The 22,240-nt window shown below is 35.8% G+C and overlaps 2 protein-coding genes across 4 annotated transcripts in view; one reads left to right on the top strand and one right to left on the bottom strand.

The window, feature by feature from the left end:
• LOC145297580 (N-acetylneuraminate lyase-like) overlaps nucleotides 1–16,278 on the bottom strand; it is a 218,266-nt gene extending 201,988 nt beyond the window's left edge. The window contains exon 1 of the mRNA XM_080143617.1: nucleotides 16,261–16,278. The gene's annotated coding sequence lies outside the window, so the exon portion shown is untranslated. The remainder of the gene's footprint in view (nucleotides 1–16,260) is intronic.
• Nucleotides 1–22,240, top strand: part of LOC145297578 (presenilin-associated rhomboid-like protein, mitochondrial) — a 169,754-nt gene that overhangs the window by 123,372 nt on the left and 24,142 nt on the right. Inside the window, exon 1 of one of the 3 annotated variants that reach the window (XM_080143604.1) lies at nucleotides 14,341–14,478. The exons of 1 other annotated variant lie outside the window; for it this stretch is intronic. In XM_080143604.1, the coding sequence (XP_079999730.1) occupies nucleotides 14,444–14,478 (35 nt within the window). In that variant the 5' untranslated portion in view covers nucleotides 14,341–14,443. Of the gene's footprint in view, nucleotides 1–14,340; nucleotides 14,555–22,240 lie in introns of those variants that run through there. One more of the 3 variants, XM_080143606.1, reaches the window with a different exon arrangement.

Genomic DNA, 22,240 nt, shown 5'->3' on the forward strand with positions numbered 1-22,240 from the left:
TTCATTATTGAACCTTTCCGGCAAAAGAAAACCCTTATGTATGAATCCTTTATTTTAATATTTAACACATCAGAAAATGTTATTTCTTTTATATAAATTCACCAATTATAAAATTGGTGACTCCGCCATGAATTCCAAAACACATCCTATAGATTGGTGACCTTCCAACTTGCATCCTATACCCTATTATTTGTACAAAAATCAGGTTTATTATTTACTATAAAAAACTAAAAACGGCTAACCTAATAATTAAAACAACACTTCGCAAGGTAAACATTTTGTAGAAAAAAAAATGTAATCTAGCAGTTTAATTGGGAGAATGTCTTTATAACAATGCTAACATTGGTCGTACTACCACCACATTGTCCCGAAGACTTACAATTCATCTTTCTGATTTTAGCTTGATATGTCAACGCTTGAAAAAAAAAAAAACGTGGCTGCCCATACTCAATTTCGAAAAATTATGGTAAAACGTAAAATACTAGGAACGCTGTACATAAAAACGAAACAACCAAAACTAAATAATATCAATTACAAATCCAGCCGTTATATGTAAAAGTGCCTGGGTTTGTAAATGACTATGTGTTGGGAGGGGGGGGGGTAATAATAATAAAGACTAATTGCATTATTTTTTATTTGCATAACTTTGTTATTTTTATTGTATATTTTTCAATAATGTCATTTTTTTTTTTTTGCTTTATTTCAATAAATCGCTTCAAAATACTGAATTACAAAAAAAAAAAAAAAAAGTGAAGGTAATGTTTAGCCTCTTCATTGGTTCCAATAGTGTTACACAGAAAATGATAGAAGACGACCATTACCACATCCATATCAGTCAAAGTTCTCAGAAATCAAAGGGCCTCTTCCTGGGACTAACATTTGATCTTTGTATAAAATACATAGATATTCGAATGTTCCATTAAAGTTCTTTATCTCTCAAATACTGAGTTAGTAAAGTTGGTTGATTGTTTTTGTTTTACGGCATATCAACCCTTTCCAGGTTAATTAATGCCGAATCCAGTGATTTTGAGGAAAAAGTTTTTAATAGAATATATTTTTTTTCAAGTCATTTTCTATTTAACCCATAGTTGGGACCTTAACAGGTACTACCACTCCGGGTCAGAGTGGACCTGAGAGCAATGGCAATTAAGGGGTGGCTCCACACTCCCTAAATCCCTCAAACTGGGGCCTCACCATCGGATATAGTTTAAGGTCATATCCAGGACCGCATTAGTAAAGAAGTTGAGAACATAAATTTCTTCCCCTTAATTGACCATTTCTTGCGATCTCTTGGTCTTACTGGATTCCAGAACACGAATTCATCTAGTTTGGTGGAGTATCCAGCTTCTTTATCCAGTTACTTGAGATTACATGACTTGGAGAAGGTGCATCTATATATATAAAAGCGAAAATGTATGTATGTATGTATGTTTGTGTGTCTGCTAAAAACTTTCGACAGACACAACAAAAATTCAAAAACTCGGTATCATATTGAAGCTCCATCCTTCGCCCGAAAAATATAGAAAAATTGGCCAAAAGCGTTAATTTTTTCACCCTGAAATCGACAATTTTCGACAGCGGGGGGGTCAACAAAAACGGTCCTCTCGTGACGACGACCGGTTCTACGCATGCGTCAGATGACGTCATGACCTGATTTAGTTTAAATAGTTGTTTTTTTTTTTGTTTTTTTTTTTTTACACAGAGATCACCACTTATCAAGGCCCGGAAGCCACTAAGGGATAAGGGTTATTGCAAGTACATTATGTTAGTGAGGAGATTTGATGAAGTGTTTACTTAAGGGGGCGGTTCATAAGGAATTTGTTAACATTAGACTTGAAGACATCGAAGTTGTAGTCCGGAGGGAAGCAGGCAGACGGAACAGAGTTCCACAGGCGTGCAGTTCTGAGAAAGAAGCTTTGTTCATGAAATCCGCGTTTTGATTTAGGCACAGATATAGAGTGGGGGAAATTTTTCACAGTGGATTCAGCTAGACGGGTGTTTTTCGTGAAAGATTGGCGAGGGGGAACCAGGGATTGGAGTTCAGACGAGCACCTGCCATGAAAATAACGATAAAACAGGGATAGGCTTGCAACGTCTCTTCTGTGGGAGAGGGGTTGCAGGGTAGAGAAAAGGGCATCCCCCACTAAACCACGAAGTCTATTTTGTACTCTGTCAAGGCATGATAGGCTGTTTTTGGCAGCTCCTGCCCAGATATGGCAGCAGTATTCCATCCTTGGCCGTACTTGGCTTTTATATAGATAGAGAATTGCATCAGTAGTGAGATATCTTCTGGAGCGGTAGAAGGATCCCACCATCTTTCCAGCGACCTTGGCAACAGACTTGATGTACATGTTCCATTTCAGATCAGGAGTAAAGGTCAAACCCAGAAGCTTGTCAAAACACGGGGCCTCACCCAGACGAGAGCCATCCATCACAATTGATGCCAGCTGGGGATCAGAGCGTTGATGATGTAAGGATAGGAGTTTGGTTTTGGATGCATTAAAGGTAACTAGCCACATCTTCCCCCACTGAACCACGCGCTCGAGATCAGAGGAGAGAGAATCAGATAGAACTTCGTCATTTACAGCCTTTGATGTGTTGCCATAGATGGTCGTGTCATCAGCATAGATGTCAACGAATGATTTAAGTATGTGTTTAGGGAGGTCATTGATGTAGATCAGGAAGAGAGTTGGGCCCAGGATTGACCCCTGAGGGACTCCAGCATTTATATTGCAGGCCTCCGATTTTTGACCATCTACCACTACTCTTATGAGCCTATCGGAGAGAAATGATTTAATGATTGAGAAAACATTTCCAGTTATACCGTAGCTGGAAATCTTGTGAAGTAGACCCTTATGCCATACTTTGTCGAAGGCCTTTGATATGTCAAGAGCAATTGCCCTAGAAAGGAAGCCTTTGTCAAGAGATTCACTAATCCTGTGGGATATAACCGTCAGCACATCTGCGGTAGATCTTGCAGAGCGGAAACCATATTGTGTGTCACTAAGAAGGTTATTCCTGCTGAGGTGGTTGACTATTTCTCTATTTAATATGGATTCCAGCAACTTACTCATAACACAGAGAAGACTTATTGGTCTGTACTGAGAGGGAGATGACTTATCACCTGAATTCTTAAATACAGGGCAAACTGATGAGGTCTTCCAGGGGGTCGAAAAGCACTTCTCCTTAAGGCAGCGCTTAAATAGTTTCGTAAGTATGGGAGCAAGTTCTGGTTGAAGCTTTTTTAACACTATAATTGGGATGCCATCAGGGCCAGTTGCTTTACTGGAATCTAGGTTTTTTATTAGCTTGGCGACCTCATGCACGGATATTTGTATGTTACCTAGCTTGTTCTGTGTTATAGGAGGAAATATGGGGAGTTGATGGCTATTGTCGCATAGGGTAGAATTAGCTGCAAAGTTCTTTGCAAATAGTTTGGCCTTGTCTGACGCTGACGAGATGACCTCTGGTCCATTGATAATGGTTGGGATAGAACGCACACTTCTGTTCAGGATCCTATTTGTTATTTGCCAGAACTGGTGGGAACCAAGCCTCTGATCAGCTACCTTGGATTTAACAGACTGGGCATATAGCTCTCTTGCATTTTTTATTACTCTTTTACATTGGTTGCTGGCAGTCCTGAAAGCAGCTTTAGTCTCAGTGCATCTATTACGTTGGTAGCTATGGAAAAAGTGGTTTCTGTGCGCGATAGCAGCAGCACATTCTGGGGAGAACCATGGCTGGCTGTTAGGTTTTTGTTGGAATTTTTTAGATGGTATGAATTGGTCTATGCCTACAATTAACCATTCGGTCAGCTCTGATACTATAGAGGACACTTCCTTTTTAAACATGGAGTGTAGAGGTAAATCAGATATGAATGTACGGAAGCTATCCCAGTCAGCCATAGAGTATCGGTATACAGTACGGTGGAGGGGTACGTCTGGGGGCTTCTTACATTTCGTTTTTATCTTAACTGATACGACAGAGTGGTCGGAGGATCCTAGAGGAGAATGAACGGAACATGAACATAGCTCAGGGGACGTTGAGAGAAAAAGGTCTAAGAGGCTTGCATATTGATTGGGTGTATCGGGCATACGGGTGGGTTCGCGAACAATCTGAGTGAGGTCATAAGCAATGGCAAAATCATGACAAAACCTCCCCTCATCATCTGTCTTATTTGAATGGGTCAGCCATTCCACGTTATGGACGTTGAAGTCACCACAGATGTGGATGTTAGCCGAGGGATGTGAAGACAGTATGTTGTCTATTTTCTCAGATATGCTCTTAAAGATAGTAACTCCACTGTTATGGGGCCTATAGAGGGCAAATATAAATGCAGTGGTGTTAGCAAGTGCAACCCTGAAGCACATATAGGGTAAATTAGGATCTTCTCTAGAGATATCCCTGCCACAAGGGAAGCCATCCTTAATGTAGGCACATATTCCATGCCCATGGCGATCTTGGGAGTCAGATTTAGCTGTTAAATTGGAGTATCCATTAATTATGAACTCATCTAGGGAAGTGGTCGGCCCTATTCCAGTTTCACATAGAAATAATATGTCCGGTTTCGTCTCCTGTAATTGGGTTTCAACCTCTGGAAGGTTGGAACGTAGACCCCTGATATTGGAGAAGGAGACCTGGTAGTAGGGGTTTTAAACAAGGTTGTTTTGATATAAACCCCCCCAACACACACCTCCAAACATTCGGGCAATGCCAGGTACACCCCGCTAGTCTATATATATAAAAGCGAAAATGTGTGTGTGTTTGTGTGTGTGAATTTTTTCTGTATGTTCGGTAAAGGCTTTTTTCCGGCTGCTTCTCGACTTGCTCGCTCATTCTTAGAACTTTTTATGTTCTACCGAGATCATAATATCTAACACTTATGAAACGACGCCATAAATTTCTTTTATTTCAGCCACTTTTATCTTACACCAAAATTTGTGCTGTGAATTCGTTTTATCTGCTACTGCTCCTCCTGCTGCTGCTCTGGCGTGATAGTTGACCTAGAAAACCACCTTCGTTTTTAAATGCTTATTTTCAATTCTTCTAAAATCCCTTGCTCTGTGGCATAATTCTATGTCGTCAGACTGTTAGCTTCAAGGTTTCGGGTTTGAGCCTACCTCCCTCCCAAAACTTTTTTTGATGATTTTTTTTTTTTTGTTTTTGTTCGTTTTTTTAATATCTATCCGCCCGGCAACTGAAATAGGGTTGTTTATGCCATTTTTCGCATTCGCTGTTTTTTTTTTTTTATTTTTCAGTTTTTTTAAGAAGTTTTAACATCATTCATTTTGCATCCAGTTCTGGGTTTTTTTTTCCATCACGTTCGCGTTTTCTTTTTTAGTTTTTGTTTTTCTGATTTTAAGAAATTTCAACATCGTTCGTTTGCATCACATTCATTTATTGTTTTTCCTTATTCTTTTGTTTTGAGTTACCCCCCCCCCACACACACACACCTCTAAACACCTGGGCAATGCTGGGTAACCCTGCTAGTCTATATATATAAAAGGCAAAACGTGCGCGCGAGTTTTTGTATGTTCAACAAAGGCTTTTTTTGACGGGCTTCTCAGAGAGGTTACTATCGCTTAGAAATGTTTATATACCGCCTAGATAATAATATCTAGGATTTGCGAACGTGCGTTGCATCTAGATTTATTTACGTCGACTTTTACACAATTCTTGATATTTCGGCCCCTCTTGTGTTGATTCATTTTTTTTGTATAAAACCGAAACTAATGTGAAACTAAAGTGCGTTTCTCACCTATATGCTGGTAACAATGGACATTTGGTCAATATCGGTGAAAACCATCGTATCAGACAATTGGTTTCATTTGGACACACTCCCTTAATAAAGGGGAAGCTGGTTTTCCCCAACACGTTGGGGAAACAAAACCAGACGCAGTTGGGTAAAAAAACAAACCCAAAAGAACTACCCTGCATTTAAAATTAAGTACAGAATATACTTTCCTTTGACCAAATTAATTTCGCCGTGCACCTGCTATTTATAAGCATTAAATTGAAACTGCTTTGAGTTACTTTTCTTTTCGTGGATGAGCAGGTAACGTATCAAGGTTTTAGCCTCAACGTTCCAGTTTCGATCCTACCTACCTACCAAAATTAAAAAAAATATTTTTCCGATTTTTTTTAAACAAGTTTTCTTTTATTTTACTTTTTCTTCTTTTTACATCATGTTCGTTGTTTTTTTTTTTTTTTCTGATTTTTCAAAAGAAGTTTAACATAGGGTTTGGATCTAAACCCCCGCCCCAACACACACACCTACAAAAAACTTTTTTCACTGTTTTTTTTTTGTTGTTTTTGTTCGTTTTTTTTTTGTTAATTTGTTTTCGAGCCTACTTTTCTACCAAAACTTTTTTTTTCTTTTTGATCTACCCCCTCCCACAACACACACACCTATAAACACCTGGGAAACGCCAGGTACCCCCGCTAGTCTATATATATATAAAAGGCAAAAGTGGTGCATACGTTTTTGTATTTTTTTTGGGGGGGGGGTCTCAAGAGGGTTACTACTTCTTAGAACTTTTTATATACTCCTTAGATTATAATATCTACGATTTGCGAACGGACGTCATCTCTACATTTATTTTGATCGACTTTTATAAAATTCCCTCTCTTTTGTCCTTTCGCGTATTTGGTCGTCTTTTTCGTATAAATAAAGCAAAACTAATCGAGCGAATCGATTCAGCTGGCTTTCATGGCCAAGACGTCTTAAAGGCAATCAGCTTTGATCAATGTCTGGGAAACCCTTCATATCAAACAATTGCTATTCATTTGGAGAGCTCTCCCTTTCTTTTGGGGGGGGGACTGGTTTACCCCAACATCGTGGGGAAGCAGAAAATTGCTTGCAGCCAACCTTCATTTCTGCACCTGCATGAACTCATTTCTGCAAGTCAATCGTTAAATTCGAACGCTTTTCACTTCCTCTCGTAGCGTTGCAGAAAGATCTCAGCTTTTCTTTCACTTCCTTTTCCGCCTTCACATCACGGGTTCGAGCCTGCCTACTACCACTACATATTTTTTTTTCCAAACATCTGGGCAACGCCAAGCACCCCCGCTAGTTTCTCGTAAAAGCCAGTGTAGATTAGCCATACCGAGCAAAAGAATGTTAGCCTAAGTATTGGCATTTACAATTGCAAAATAGTTTCTAGTAAGAAGTATCTACTCGTGTAACATTTTCCTTGTCTTAGTACATAAAAAGAATTGTTCTGCTGCACAAAAACGCTAAGACAGTCAAAGAAAAGAAATAGAACTTATTAAATACCAAATATGGAAAATTCTAGAATATAAAAATGTCTAAACTTTAATAAGACAGAATTATGAAAATTAATATCACAGGCATATTTAAAAAAAAAAAAAAATGTCTAAACCTTCATAAAAAATATTTCTCCATATGCGATGCATAAAAATAATTAAAATGACAAAAAGTAAGGATAACTTGAACTGCAACGCTATTTAATCGTCATACTGTGTATGAGGACAGAAGGAGGGCTGAGAAAGAAAATTATCTCAATATGGTCGCCTCACTTTTACAAGAAACTATTTTAATTCCAAAACACATGGGTTTTAGTGGCGAGAGTTGAGATCGAACTACTGCTCATATTTTTCCAGAACAAATGCAATTCCAATAAGCAACCATAAAAAAATGATGTTTGAACAAGATAAGGAGTTTATTAAGTGAAGAAGTTAAAAAACAAAAGACAAATTAGGAAAGAAGTACACCTTATGAGGGAAAAGAAATACGGACCATGAGTGGTGATATTAATAAAAATGGTGCAAACGTATTTAACTTAAAGGAAGTAATTTAGGATTTAATACTGAACATACAGCATACCAGATTTTATTCTATGAGAGGCGTTCTAAAGATAATGTCTCCTATTATTGTTAGAGAATAGCCGGGCAGAAGTAGTAAATTATATGTCTATCTTTTTATGTAATTATCTGTGTATTTATCTATTTATCTGTTTATCTAGCTATCAATCTATATATCTATCTATCTGTCTATATAGTATCTATCTATCTACTGATGAGTGGACAACAGAGATTTGAATTGTCAGGTCTTGACAGGTTGTCAAACATGTCAAACTCTGTGACCGGTCAAGTTTGCACTGGAAGATGCAAACTAAGACTGGAAGTGATATGTCACATGTCACCGTTGACGAACCTTCCAGAAAAAACAATAGCAGAAACAAGTATGTTGTCATGTATATGTTACATGTATTATATGTTCTGAGATGCATTCACCAACACCTAGACGAATCTTGGGCCGTAAAATAGACATTAAGGATTGAAAATGGTGGTGACTATATAGAAAAATAAATTCTGGAGCACAAAAGGTTGCTCATTTTAATGATACCACATCCATCTTTGTAGCTCTTAAACTTAAAGATAATAGAAGGCTTTAGTTTTGGAACTACCCTTGTCTTCATATTTAAGTATTTCTGTTTTTGTTTTATTTCATATTGTTCTTAAACAAATTCCTTATTTTATATAATTTTTGGAGGTACAAAATTCTGATAAATTATATTTTGTAGTGAAAATCATGCCAGAAAATAAACAGAAAAAAAAATGTATCTACTCGTATAACATTTTCCATATCTTAGTACAAAGAAAGAATTATTCTGTTGCACAGTAACGCTATTTTTTCCGGGGGGGGGGGTATGTGTCTGTGTTGCAAATTAGAAGGTTACAATGCTTAGGTCATGCTATGGGTCACCATTATCTAGATTTCAAGATAAAATACCGGTTTTACAAAATGGTTATCACTGTGTCTGAGAATTTCTCCTTCAAACTCCTCAGCCTAACATTCCCTGGCAATATGAACTAGATCAAATACATTGAGGACATTGCGAAGGCTGCTGCAAAGAAGGTGGACTCCAGCTATCATGCTAAAAGTCTACTCACACCTAAGAGTATCCTGTACCCCTGCAAGGCCACCATTCGCCCATGCATGGAGTATTGTTGCCACCTCTGAGCTGATGCATCTACTACTAGTCTCTCCCTCTTTGATAGAGTCCAAAAAAGAGTTTTCAATCTAATAGGTCCCACTTTGTCAACTGAACTCCAACCCCTGTCACATCGCTGCAATGTTGCATCTCTGTGTCTGTTATACAAGTATTTTAATGGAATGTGCTCTGATGAACTCATTGCAATTACGCCTCCTCGACATACATGTCCCTGACAAACCCGCTTAGCAACAAAATCACACCCCTTCACTGTTGAGGTCACTAAATGCCAGAAAGCTTTCTACTCTACCAGTTTCTTTCCTCGAACAGGTAGACTTTGGAATTCCCTTCTTGCTACCTGCCTTCCTGATTGTACCTATTTACTATGCCTCCCCACGGGACAGAGTTAGACACCAGGGTCGTTTTTTAACGTGGAAAAAAGGTACAAAAATAAAAATTGTCTCAGTCGTGAAGGATTTCTCCTCCACCGAAAGAGAACAAGAAATAGAAGTGCAGCATCTGAAGAACAGATGGTATTTATTTGCTCCCCCACCGAGCAAATTAGGCACAAGGCCGATTTTTAATGTGAGGAGTGAAGGGAGGGGGAAGGGAAAAAGGGGACCAGCTCCCGAGAGGTGGGAAATGGGAGCTGGTTAATGGTCAGGCATGTGGGGTTGCCCCCACATCTGGTCATAGCTAGTCATAGCTTGCAGTATCTGCCAGAACAGATGGTATTTATTTGCTCCCCCACTGAGCAAATTAGGCACAAGGCCGTTTTTAATGTGAGGTAAAAACCAGCTCCCCTAAAAGTAGGCAAAAAGGGGGCACTCTGGTTACCAAAAATAATAATTGTCCCAGTATAGAGGGTTTCCCCTCCATTGACTGGTACAAATTATCTTAAGTGCAGCATCTGCCGGAACAGATACTACACTTTGATCTTGTCCCGAAGGCCAAGAAGCAGAAGTTTAAATGTAACGTAAACCAACATCTTGTTAATCTTTCATAGGCATGATCCCAAATAGTAGCCCCTTATGTCCAAGTGGCAATATACCTTGTTAGAGGTGAACGCGAGTAAAAAAAAAAAAAAGAAGCAAACTATGTCTGTACTTATCTGACTCGCCTTGCATGAGATGAAGCAGAAAAGTGAGTCACCAGAATTTCAGCTGAAAAGACAAACATCTTCTCTACAATTTTATTTAACAGTTTCATCAACCCAGGATAAGAATCAGAAGAAATTAGTCACACAAGAATCAGCCAGCAAGACAAGTTAACTGCATTAGAGTAAAGTAATCAAGTCTAGGTCTTTAGTCTCAAGTCTTGCCTTGGGTTTTGCCTTTCATCAAAGGCATGATCTGAAGCAAATGGGCGATTTGACATGTTTTCAGGGCAACATCGTCTTAGAACTGACCATAGAGCTTGGTGGAAATGAGAAAAACAACGGAAATTTGCAAACGTGTTCTAATTGCCCAGGTATCTTTATGCAAGTCTGGATATGCCTGTTTTAGCCAACCAAACTTTGCGAACACTCACTTTGAAAGAGACTGCATTACACAATTTCCATTTTGTAAATATATTAAATATAAAAGAACATAGATTTCAATCTTTAAGTAAATTTAACAATCTTAAAAAGAACTTTCACTTTAGCTTTGATTTCGCCATTTTTTGCTACTTTAGAAAGAAAACACTTCTTTTAATCAAGTTTTAAAACATTTGTTTTTGTTTCTTTACTTTCTTTTCACCTCAGCATTCACTGTGAAATTGACGACTCCCAAAGTTTTCGGGTATGCTGAAAACGAATATTATTTAAATTTGAGGTAGACAAGTACTTTTCTAGATATTAAGACCTTTATTATCCAATGTAATTCATTATGTTTTTACTGGAGGCCATGTTTTTCCCCCAACTGATAAGTACTAATGTGCATGCATGTTACAAAACACCCCCTTCTCCCCATGTTAAGAATGGCGAACGCCACTGATATTTATTAAGTAATACATTGGAAAAAAAAATGCCTTCGTACCCAGAAAACTATTTGTTTGCCTCAAATATGAATGTAATATTCGTTTTCAGCTTATCTGAAAATCTTTAAAAGTCGTCATTTTAAAAGGCGAGTGTTAAGGTGGAAAGAAAGTAAAAAGTTACCAATTTTTATTTTTAAGTAAATAAACGTATTATCTGCTTATCCTTCAGCAAACATTCACGTATGTGGAGACTTCAACATTCACAATGTGGAATGGTTGACCCACTCAAACAAGACTTATGGTGAGGGGTGGTTCTGTTATTTCTCCATTGCTTATGACCTCACTCAGATTGTCCTTGAACCCACCCATGTACCCGACAATGACGGTCAGTATGCGAGTCTACTAGACCTTTTTCTCACAACTTGCCTTGAACTATGTTCAGTTTCTGTTCTGTCTCCTCTTGGATCTTCAGACCACTCTGTTGTATCAATTAAGATAAAAATGAAATGTAGTAAGTTCCCAAACGTACCTCTCCATAATACAGTATATCAATACACTATGGCTGACTGGAATAGCTTCCGTACATTTATATCGGATCTACCTCTACGTTCCATGTTTAAAAAGGATGTGTCCTCTATAGTATCAGACCTGACGGAACGGTTAATTGTAGGTATAGACTGTTTCAAACCCTCGAAAAAGTTCCAGCAAAAACCTAACAGCCAGCCATGGTTCTCTCCAGAATGTGCTGCTGCCATTGCGCACAGAAATCACTTTTTCCACTGCCTCCAACATAATAGATGTATGGAAACTAAAGCCGCTTTCAGGACTGCCAGCAACCATTGTAGGAAAGTAATAAAGAATACAAGAGAGTTGTATGCTCAGTCCGTCAAGTCCAAAGTAGCTGAGCAGCGGTTTGGTTCCCACCAGTTTTAGCAAATAGCAAACAGAATCCTGAACAGAAGCATGTGCTCTATCCCAACTATCATCAATGAACCTAAGGTAATCTCGTCAACATCAGACAAAGCCAAACTCTTTGCCAAGAACTTTGCAACTAATTCTACCCTTTGTGACCAAGGCCGCCAACCCCCAATATTTCCTCCTGTAGCAGAAAACACGCTATGTAATATATATATATCTGTACGTGATGTTGCCAAGCTAATTAAAAATCTTGATTCCAGTAAAGCAACTGGCCCTGACGGTATTCCAATTATACTACTCAAAAAACTTCAACCAGAACTAGCGCCTATACTTACAAAACAGTTTAAACGTTGTCTTAAGGAGAATTGCTTCCCATTACCCTGGAAAATCTCATCAGTATGCCCTGTATTTAAGAATTCAGGTGATCGCTCATCCCCCTCTCAGTACAGGCCAATAAGTCTCCTGTGCATAATGAGTAAATTGCTGGAATCTGTGTTAAATAGAGAAGCAATCAACCATCTCAGCAAAAATAACTTTCTTAGTGACACACAATATGGTTTCCGTTCTGCTAGATCTACAGCAGATGTGCTTACAGTTATATCTCATAGGATTAGCGAATCTCTCGACGGAGGCAACTTTTCTAGGGCAACCTCTTGATATATCTAAGGCCTTTGATAGGATATGGCATGAAGGTTTACTTCACAAGATCTCTAGCTATGGTATAGCTGGAAATGTCTTCTCAATTATTAAATCATTTCTTTCTGACAGGTTCATAAGCGTAGTAGTTGATGGGCAAAAATCAGAAACTCACAGTATTAATGCTGGAGTCCCTCAGGGGTCCATCCTGGGGCCAACTCTTTTCCTGATCTACATTGATGATCTTCCACATCACATCCCTACATCATTTGTAGACATTTATGCTGATGACACTACCATCTATGGTAGCACATCTAAGACAGTAAACGACCAAGTTCTCTCCGATTCTTTCTCCTCTGATCTTGAGCACGTGGTACAATGGGGAAAGGAGTGGCTGGTTACTTTTAATGCATCTAAAACCAAGCTTCTCTCTTTACATCATCAACGTTCTGATCCCCATCTGGCATCGGTTGAAATGAATGGCTCTCGTCTTGAGGAGGCCTCAAGTTTTGACAAGCTTCTAGGTTTGACCTTTTCCCCTGATTTTAAATGGAACAGGTACATCAAATCTGTTGCCAAGGCCGCTGGAAAAATGGTGGGATCCTTCTATCGATCCAGTAGATATCTCACTGCTGATGCAATTCTCTATATAAGAGCCAGGTACGTCCAAGGATGGAATACTGTTGCCACATCTGGGCAGGAGCTGCTAGAAAGGACTTGTCCTGCCTTGATAGAGTTCAAAATAGACTTTGTAGCCTCGTAGGAGATATCCTTTTTTCTTCCCTGCAACCTCTATCTCACAGAAGAGATGTTGCGAGTTTGTCTCTACTGTATCCTTATTTTCATGGAAAGTGTTCGACTGAGCTCCAGTCTATTGTCCCCCTCGCCAAACTTTCACAAGAAACACTAAACGCTATCAATAATTTCCCCCACTCTTTATCTGTCCCTAAATCTAAACGTAGATTCCATGAAAAAAGCTTCTTTCTTAGAACTGCACCCCTGTGGAATTGTCTTCCGTTTTCCTGCTTTCCGGCTGACTACAATATGGTTGTCTTCAAGTCTAACGTAAACAAGTTCTTAATGAGCCGTTCCACTTGTTAACAAATTTACCGAATTTCCATTACTAACGATTACTATATTGTCCAATTTCTACTGTACACTCTTTAACCCTTATCCTCGAGTGGCCTCTTGGCCTTGATAAGTGGTGATGCAGGATGCCTATGTAAAAAAAAAACAAACTTTTTTTAAAAAATTTATGAACACTTAGAATATGATGCTTCTTGGGTTAAAAACCGTGCTAAAATCTGTAAGACAATTCTAATTTTGCATTATGTATATTTTTTAGTGTGTGGAAAAGTAAAAGTATTATTATTTTTATTTATTTATTTATTTGATTTTTTTTTTTAATCATTTTCAACCATGCGAATAGGCTGCCACTCAATAATACGACTAAAACTTTTTATTTAATCCAATCGAGTTATCATCCTTAGTATGGATTATCTCCCTTGTAAACCAACGGCTAAAAACGAACGTTCAAAGGTTTGAGTTAAATCGAATTATTGATCATTAGCCGTTTTTATGTTATTTCCAAGAACAATAGTGGTAGATGAACTTTCGCATCATCAGAAACATTTTAAATCAAATAAAAGAGACGGTTAATCAAAAGTAAAGAAAATAATATTTTTACATTTTTGTGGTGGAGTTATCTCCCTTGGTTGCTATGAAAAATTTGCAGATTTCTTTTTTTCTTTTTTTTTATTTTCAAATCTTACTCAAAACAAATCTCACTTTCCAAAATATTTAGGAAAAATCTTCGCAATTCTATTTTAGCAAATAAGAGTTTTAATTTCGTCCTGACTAAAAGTTATTTACAACATAATAGTTAGAACTCGAAACGAAAATGATGGACTGCCAAGTTATTACGGTCTCATTTCGAGTTTTCACGTATACCCTTCGTTTTATTTTCTTTTGGTATGGCGGCCTCCAGACTCGGAAATTTGTGTACACTGTATGTAATGCCGACACTTTATAGTTTTTTGTCTCTCAGTGGAGATGCTTTGATTAATAAGATGTACTCCCTTAAGGTATTGTTAAATTCGCGTTTATTATATGGGGGGAATGATGTGTATTAATGGGATTTCTGACAGATGGGTGGCCAGCTGATTTGATTACCAGTTTATTATTTTTGTTTGCTTGATAGATTCGCTAAAAAAAAAGAACGAAAAAATATATTTCTAATTAGTCAAATCCTTTGAAGTAAGAATAAATTTAATTTTAAATAAATTGAATTATTAGTCTATTGATTCCGTCTCGTCTTTAAAAGAAAAAAAAAAGAGCGGAGGATATTTATAAATATCATCATCCCATTGAATGAGAGTAAGCTAATGCCGGTACTTCTGCAGTTTACGGAGCGTGCAGAAATAAATTATATTATTACGATATTATTGGTCATTAATTTATTAATTGGAACTAAATTATAAGACTATAAGCCGTTTTAAGCAACAACAACAAAAAAAACAAAAAACAATATTAGGTACTTAATTGTTATGTCGAAAATTGAAATATATATCCAAAAATTACGAAAATTCATTGAGTAGAGCTGATATTGTGTTTTCAGTAAAAAAAAAAAAAAAAAAGTTAAATTTATACAAATACCGTGACAGCGAATTAGTAGAAAAAAATGTACCCTAACCCTAACCCAGTTTTCAGATTCGTGTTCAGCACACCGAAACGTAACAGAATACTACGTAAAAGATTTTACTAATTCGCTGTCACGGTGTTTGTATAATAATACCAAAAAAAAAAGTAATTATGCAGTGCAGAGTGATCCGTGCTGAAACAATAACGTTATTTTTTAAAAAGCCATTGTTAACATCGGGAGGGGAGGGTGTTTTGTACCTATTCTATACTTTAACCTTACAATTGAATAAAAAAAAACATAAAACTTTTTAATTAAACGTGGAAATACGATTTTAAAAAAATAGCGCAGATCACTCTCTGCATTATTAGCACACAAAAAAAAGTCTATCGCTATAGACAAAAAATGAAATATTACACGCCATGAACAAATCTAAAAATGTTCGTTCTGAGTTATGTCCCCTCTTCAATCTACTTTATAATGTCTAAGAAAAGTGCAATTTTACCTAATTTTCTGTGAAAATTACTTTTAATTATAAATAACTTTCTACTGGACGAATTTTCGTAATTTTTGGATATGTCAATATTTTCAACATGACAATTAAGTACGTAATATTGTTTTTGCTTAAAACGAGATATATATATATTTTTAAATTTTTTAATTGATCTGTCGACTAAGCACCGAAATGTTTTGTAATCACGTGGTTTCTCGACTTATGTAATTATATCATTTCCAATCTAACGATTTGTACTTTTTAAATTAAGATTATGACATGCTGAACGTATTAGCGTTAAAATCATGCGTATGAAATAGAAAAAGAAAATGTTTTTAAAATAGCCGACATAGTTCTTGGTAAAATGTAAAAATTATACTAGATGACATTTTTTATTTTTTTTATCTTAACACCGTCGGCAAATTGCAGACGATTTCACACTCCGCATATATCCTAGGTTAGAAAATTCAGTTTTACCAAAGTCTTTTAGTGATTTATAAAATAATTTTTGAATTTATTGGAATTAGATTCTGGTACGGCTGAACTTTTGGCTAATCGGAATTTTAACCTATTCTTCTAAGGGAGGTAACTCTATTTTACTAAAGTAGTTGAAAAAAATCATTGGTAAATTTGTACTTTAACTGCAACTCAACACTCACCTTTAAATTGTTGACTTCTATACGTTTTCGGATCTGCTGAAAACGAATATCACATTCAAATTTGGGTGAGACAAGTCGTTTTCTGAATATGAAGAGATTTTTTTTTTTTTTTTTTTTTTTTCCAATGTATTACTTTATGCATTTCAATGGCCGTCGCTATCTTTAACAACTGGGGACGGGAATAATACGCATGCGCATTTAGTACTTGTTCAACCGCACTTTTGATGCTCGCCATCAATCACAATCAAGGATTTGTCTGACTTGACTCAAATTAACTAATCAAAAGCAACCATTTGAAATTGAAAAAAAAAAAAGTCTGGTCTGAATATTTTTAAAGTTTTTTTTATTTATTTTTTTTTTATTGAAAACCTTTTTACAATTTAAATTTTTATCAGTTTTACAATATCGTTTTTATTTTTATTTTTTTTCATTTATTTTTAATTTACTTTTCGTGATTTGAGTTATTTTCAAGCATATTTTTTACTTTGAAACAAAAGTAGTGTTGAGTATTAAGTTAGAACAAGAAAAACAAGCTGCGTATGTGTGGTCCCCCTCTAGTGCTGCACTGCTGCATGTGAGATGACGCCACAAAAAATAGTGAAGAATTGTGAAGGGCTAATGTGGCCTTTACATTTTCACCAAGTTTCAGGAAAATATAATGGATGGAGTAAAAGTTATGGGGTAAAAAGTGTAATTTGTTGCAATTTTGGGGCATTTGTGACCCCTTTTGAGCTCCTGTGAATGCCGAATCCCAGTAAAAATGGACAAACGGTGCAGTTTCACGCCCTAAGACATGTATATTTGAATTCAGCACCATGGAAAACCACTATATAGACATACATATCAAGTTTTTGAGTAATATGAAAAAAGAGCTCCAAAAAGCATGCTTTTTTAGCCCTAAAAGTCCTAGAGGGATGCGAACCAGAATTTTGCCAGGGTCAACCATATTGAATTTATATTAAGAACAATGGCCTCCACATTTTGGCCAAGTTTCAGGAAAATCTAATGAATGGATCAAACGCTATGGGGCAAAAAGTGTCGTTTTTTTTGGCCACTTTGGGGCATTTTTTACCTCTTTTGAGTTGACCACCGTGAAAAACCACTATATAGTCAGACAGATCAAGTTTTTGTTGAGAAATATGAAAAAGAGCCACAAAAAAGGGCATTTTTAGCACTAAAAGTCCCCGGGGATGCAAACCAGAATTTTTCCAGGGTTACCCATACTAGATTTATATTAAGAACAATGGGCCAAGTTTCAGAAAAATCTAATGGATGTATCAAAAGTTATGGGGCAAAACGTAGTCCAGACTAATAGACGAACAGACGGATGCACGGACGCCACTGAAAACAAAGGTCCCTCTCCGATAAATCGGGGAACCAAAAAAAAATAGCTGACATTAGACAACTATGCCCGTAATGTTTAACCGAATTGTATACTTTTTTTATTATCAGTATTTTTGTTTAGTTTTCGATTTTTGGGCGATTATTGAGGATCCACGTACAAGCCTGATTTAAAACCTGTTGTTTTTCCTATTTTGTATTTAATACTAAATTGATTTTAATGTCAATACTTTCAGCATATCATATTTTTTTTAAATAGGTACTATTTTTGAGCTACTGCATTTTTTTGGTAAAATGACATGGGTTAGAAAACTACATAATTATCTTGTTTCAATGACAGCCAATCTTAAATCTGAAATCTTCATTATAATCAATCATTTTTGAGGTACCAGTTTGACAAAAAATATTTTTTATTTTAAAAATCGTATTTGAAAAACTTTAACTTTTATCTTGATGAAAAGGAAAAGATAAAGGTATAGAATAGTTAAGATGTTACGAATAAGGTTTTTTTTTAACTTGGGAGTCACCACTTATCAAGGCCCAAAGACCACTCAAGGATAAGGCTTAATGAATGTAGGGTGGTAGTGTAGTAATCGTTAATGGTGTAAATTGGGTAAAATTTGATTATTTATGAGGACGGCTCAACAAGAACTTGTTTACATTGGATTTGAAGGCTACCATGTTGTATTCAACTGGGAAGCAGTGAAACAGTGTTCCAAAGGCAGACAGTTCTGGAAAGAAGCTTTGTTCATGGAATCTGCATTTAAGCACAGATAGAGAGTGGAGGAAATCATGGTTGTAGCTAGTCAAGTGTTTTTTTTTTTTGTTTTTTTTTTTTGTGAAAGTTTGGCAGGAGGAGGGTCATAGACTGGAGTTCAGTTGAACACTTACCATGAAACTTTTCACTCCAAACAAGGCACATTGTTATTAAGACGTAAGAAGCTGCTCTGAATTAGAGAGCATACCTACAGTGAAGAGTTGTGCAGCAAGATCTTTGTTCACATTACATTTAGATTTTACATGTTTGTACAGTCAGGGGATCAGGGAAGGAATTCCAAAAACTAGCAGTTCAAAGTAAGAAGTAGTACAAGAAAAAGTTACTTATTCCCAATGGCCTCTGGCTTAGAGAGACATACGCAAAAGCACCTTCTCCTTTGTGATGGTTTTTATATTAATGGATAATCATGTGGTTCTTGGTTGGGATCACATGTCATGGATCATGCTATAAAATGGATTACACTCCTTTCTCTTTTTGCAATTGATTCCTACCATCACGGTAGTTAATCCTTTACTCCCTTTTTACTTCTACTTAACTGTTTACCATTATTAAAATTTATTACTGGACTTTGAGGACTTCTATCTTAGGTCACAACTGACAGTAATCTGTTGCAAGAGATTTCAATACAAGGAAACTAAGGTGTTTTTCTCTTTTTCTCTCCAGTTTTTTTTTTTTTTGCCAGTTGCCAATGATGTGATTTCAATTTTGATTTAAGTCCAAAGCAAGGATTCATTATAGTAGAGAACCTTTTAGCCTCTGGCGACTTTTACAGTGAAAGGTTAGGATTTTGCTAATTAACTGGTAATTCGAGGATATTTATATCGAGGAGACACCAGTAGAACAACATACTTATTTTCTTTTTAGCATTAAATTTCTTAAAAGTAAAATATTTATTTTGAAAGTTTTTTTGTTTTTTTTTACTTTTTATTAATTTACTAGGGTTGGTACTCATGCAGAGAGTGATCTGTGCTGAAATAATAACGTTATTATTTAAAAAGCCATTCTTAACATGGAGAGGGGAGGGCGTTTTGTACCTATTCTGTACTTTAACCTTATAATTAAATAAAAAACATATCATAAATCTTTACTTAAATGTGGAAATATGATTTAAAAAACAGCGTGGATCACTCTCTGCATTAGCACTCTAGGGTTTTTACCTGTTAAAAACAGTCAAACGTTGTAGCCTGTTGACTTAGAATGTGTGCTTTATACCAAATAAAATAGTTGAATCTGGTTAAAGTTGTGCTCATTTCTAAACGTCTTAGAACTTTTTATATACTCTTTAGATTATAATATCTACGATTTACGAAATGACGTTGCAAATATCTTTTATTTCAGTGACTTTTATGTTACAAAATTTGTGCTGTGAATTCATTTTCTCTACTACTACTACTATGGTGTGATGTTTGACCTAGAAACCATAAGTTGATGTTCAACCACCTGCGTTTTTAAACGTTTATTTTCAGCTATTCTCAAGTCCCTGCCTTCGTAGCATCATGCTATGTCATTAGACTACTAACCTCAAGGCTTCGGGTTCGAACCTACCTCCCTCCCTCCCAAAACTTTTTTCTTTTCACCCGGGGACCCCTGCATTGTTTTTTTTTGTTTTTTTTTTCCCTCATCATGTTTGCTGATTTATTTTGTTTTTCTGATCTTTTTACAAAGTTTTACTTTGCTTTTGTTTTGATCCCCCCCAACACAACACACACACACACACCTCCAAACACCTGGGCAATGCTAGTCATTTAAAAAATAAAATTGACACTGTAGACATTGTAGAAATGTTTTATTTTACATTCTAAGGAAAAACATTGATAAAAAACTGCATCAATATTTTCAGAATTTTACTGAATTTGGGAGTTTTTAACCAATAACAGTCAAGGTCCATCAGTATATGCCTCTGTACAGCACTAACTGCCAGTGATCATCACTTCCATTCAATAGAGGCTGATGCTTATCATGGCTTCTAGTGAGTTCCAGTTGCAAAGGCAGCCAGTACCTACCAGTACGTGAAAGTTATTGCCCCAAAACAGCACTATTGTGACCCCACCCCACTAACAACTGTAGTTTAATTTGCTTTTAAAATTTTTCTTTCCCGAATCTGTTCTGCCTTTGTGATCTGCTTCTACCGGTCTATGCCAAAACAGGTCTTGCTAGTTTTTTTTTTTATAATTTTTAAAAATACAGAAATTAAGGTCTAATAATGTTTCAATTTCTCTATAAATTTAAAAATAAAATTGATATTTTGGACTTTCATAGAAATTTTGTGTGTCTGTTATTTGTTATGATGGAGCAAAAGCCGGTTTCTCTTATTAAACTCTCACTTTTGGGGGGATAATTAAGCATTTTTTAAAATAAAAGCTTTTTTTTTTTTTTTTTTTTTTTTTTAATCCAGTACCTTAAGACTTTATTGATTATCTTTGAAATAGTTCCAGAAAACTAATATTTATTTTTCAAGGGATTTTTACAATTTATTTAACTTTCAAATTTAGTGGAATTTTCGAGTTTTCGTAGCTGCTGTGAAAACATTTTTCATTATAACTTTTTTCACATATAAAAATACATTTTCTTTTTTCGGGATTAAATTTCAAACACAATAAAAATAAGTAATTTGGAAACTTATAAAAAAAAATATGATAAGCTGGCTTTCATAAGCCTATTAGTTTTCACCATTAAATTGCATGTACCTAATAAGAACTGAGAAAAAAAATTTGGTACTTATGCACTTATTGTATCGTGCTGAAATTATAACGTTCTTTAGAAAGCCATTCTTAACATGAGTAGAGAAGGGTGTTTTGTAACTATTCTATACTTTCACCTAACAATTTAATTAAAAAAAAAGGTGTTAATGCAGAGAGTGAGCTGCGCTATTTTTTAAATCATATTGCCATGTTTAATTAAAGTTTTATGATATGTTTTTTTATTCAATTGTAAAGTTAAAGTACAGAATAGGTACAAAACGCCCTTCCCTCCCGATGTTAACAGTGGCTTTTTAAATAATGTTATTATTTCAGTACGGATCACTTTCTGCATGAGTACCAAAAAAAAAAAAAGCATATCATAAAACTTGAATTTAACTTGAAAATATTAAAAATAGTGTGGTAAGTGCATAAATACCATTTTTTTTTTTTTTTAATTAAATACGTACCACAAATCATCAAAATGTGCAACATTTATTATTGAATCAAGAAATGTTTTCAATATTTACCCTTTGTCCACAGACTGTCAAGATTTTGTTCAGCAATTACACATTGGATAAAGTATTTAAAAAAAAAAAATGAAGTTAAAATGTAGAGTCACTATAGAAATAGAACAATGAAATGATTGCTCAGTGATTCATAGCATGGGACAAAACCGGTTCACTTCTTTAAAACTATAATAAATGTTTAATCCTCAGGAAAAAAAATCATTGTGGCCTCTTTTTCAAATCTCAATCAACATGTCTCCAAATTTAATTGGTGTTTGTGTAGTTTACTAAAGATATTAAAAACGAAGAAATTGAAACAGAACTATATTGTACATACCCTTTATGGAATAAAGTTCTCACTAAAAAAAAATCACTTAATTTGATCAAGTAGTTTTTTTTTTTTGTTTTTTTTTAGAGGAAAATCAAATTTTAATGTGATCTATGGAATAGTATCGTCGCCATCTTGACGGACAAGGAGGGGGGCACTAGGGGAGATAACTCCATCACCGCTTAAAGTTTGTCAAAATTTGACAAGATTATTTTGAAACATGGGCAGAAAAACTACCTAGATAAATATATGAATATAGTTTTTTCACTTATTTTACAGAGTTGGTGCTAGTGCACTTAATGATCCGTGTCTTTTTTAAAAAAATAATATTTTCAAGTTTAATTAA

This window comes from Euprymna scolopes, chromosome 18 (assembly GCF_053919585.1).
Source record: "Euprymna scolopes isolate OS-2025 chromosome 18, ASM5391958v1, whole genome shotgun sequence".
Classification (NCBI taxonomy): domain Eukaryota; kingdom Metazoa; phylum Mollusca; class Cephalopoda; order Sepiida; family Sepiolidae; genus Euprymna; species Euprymna scolopes.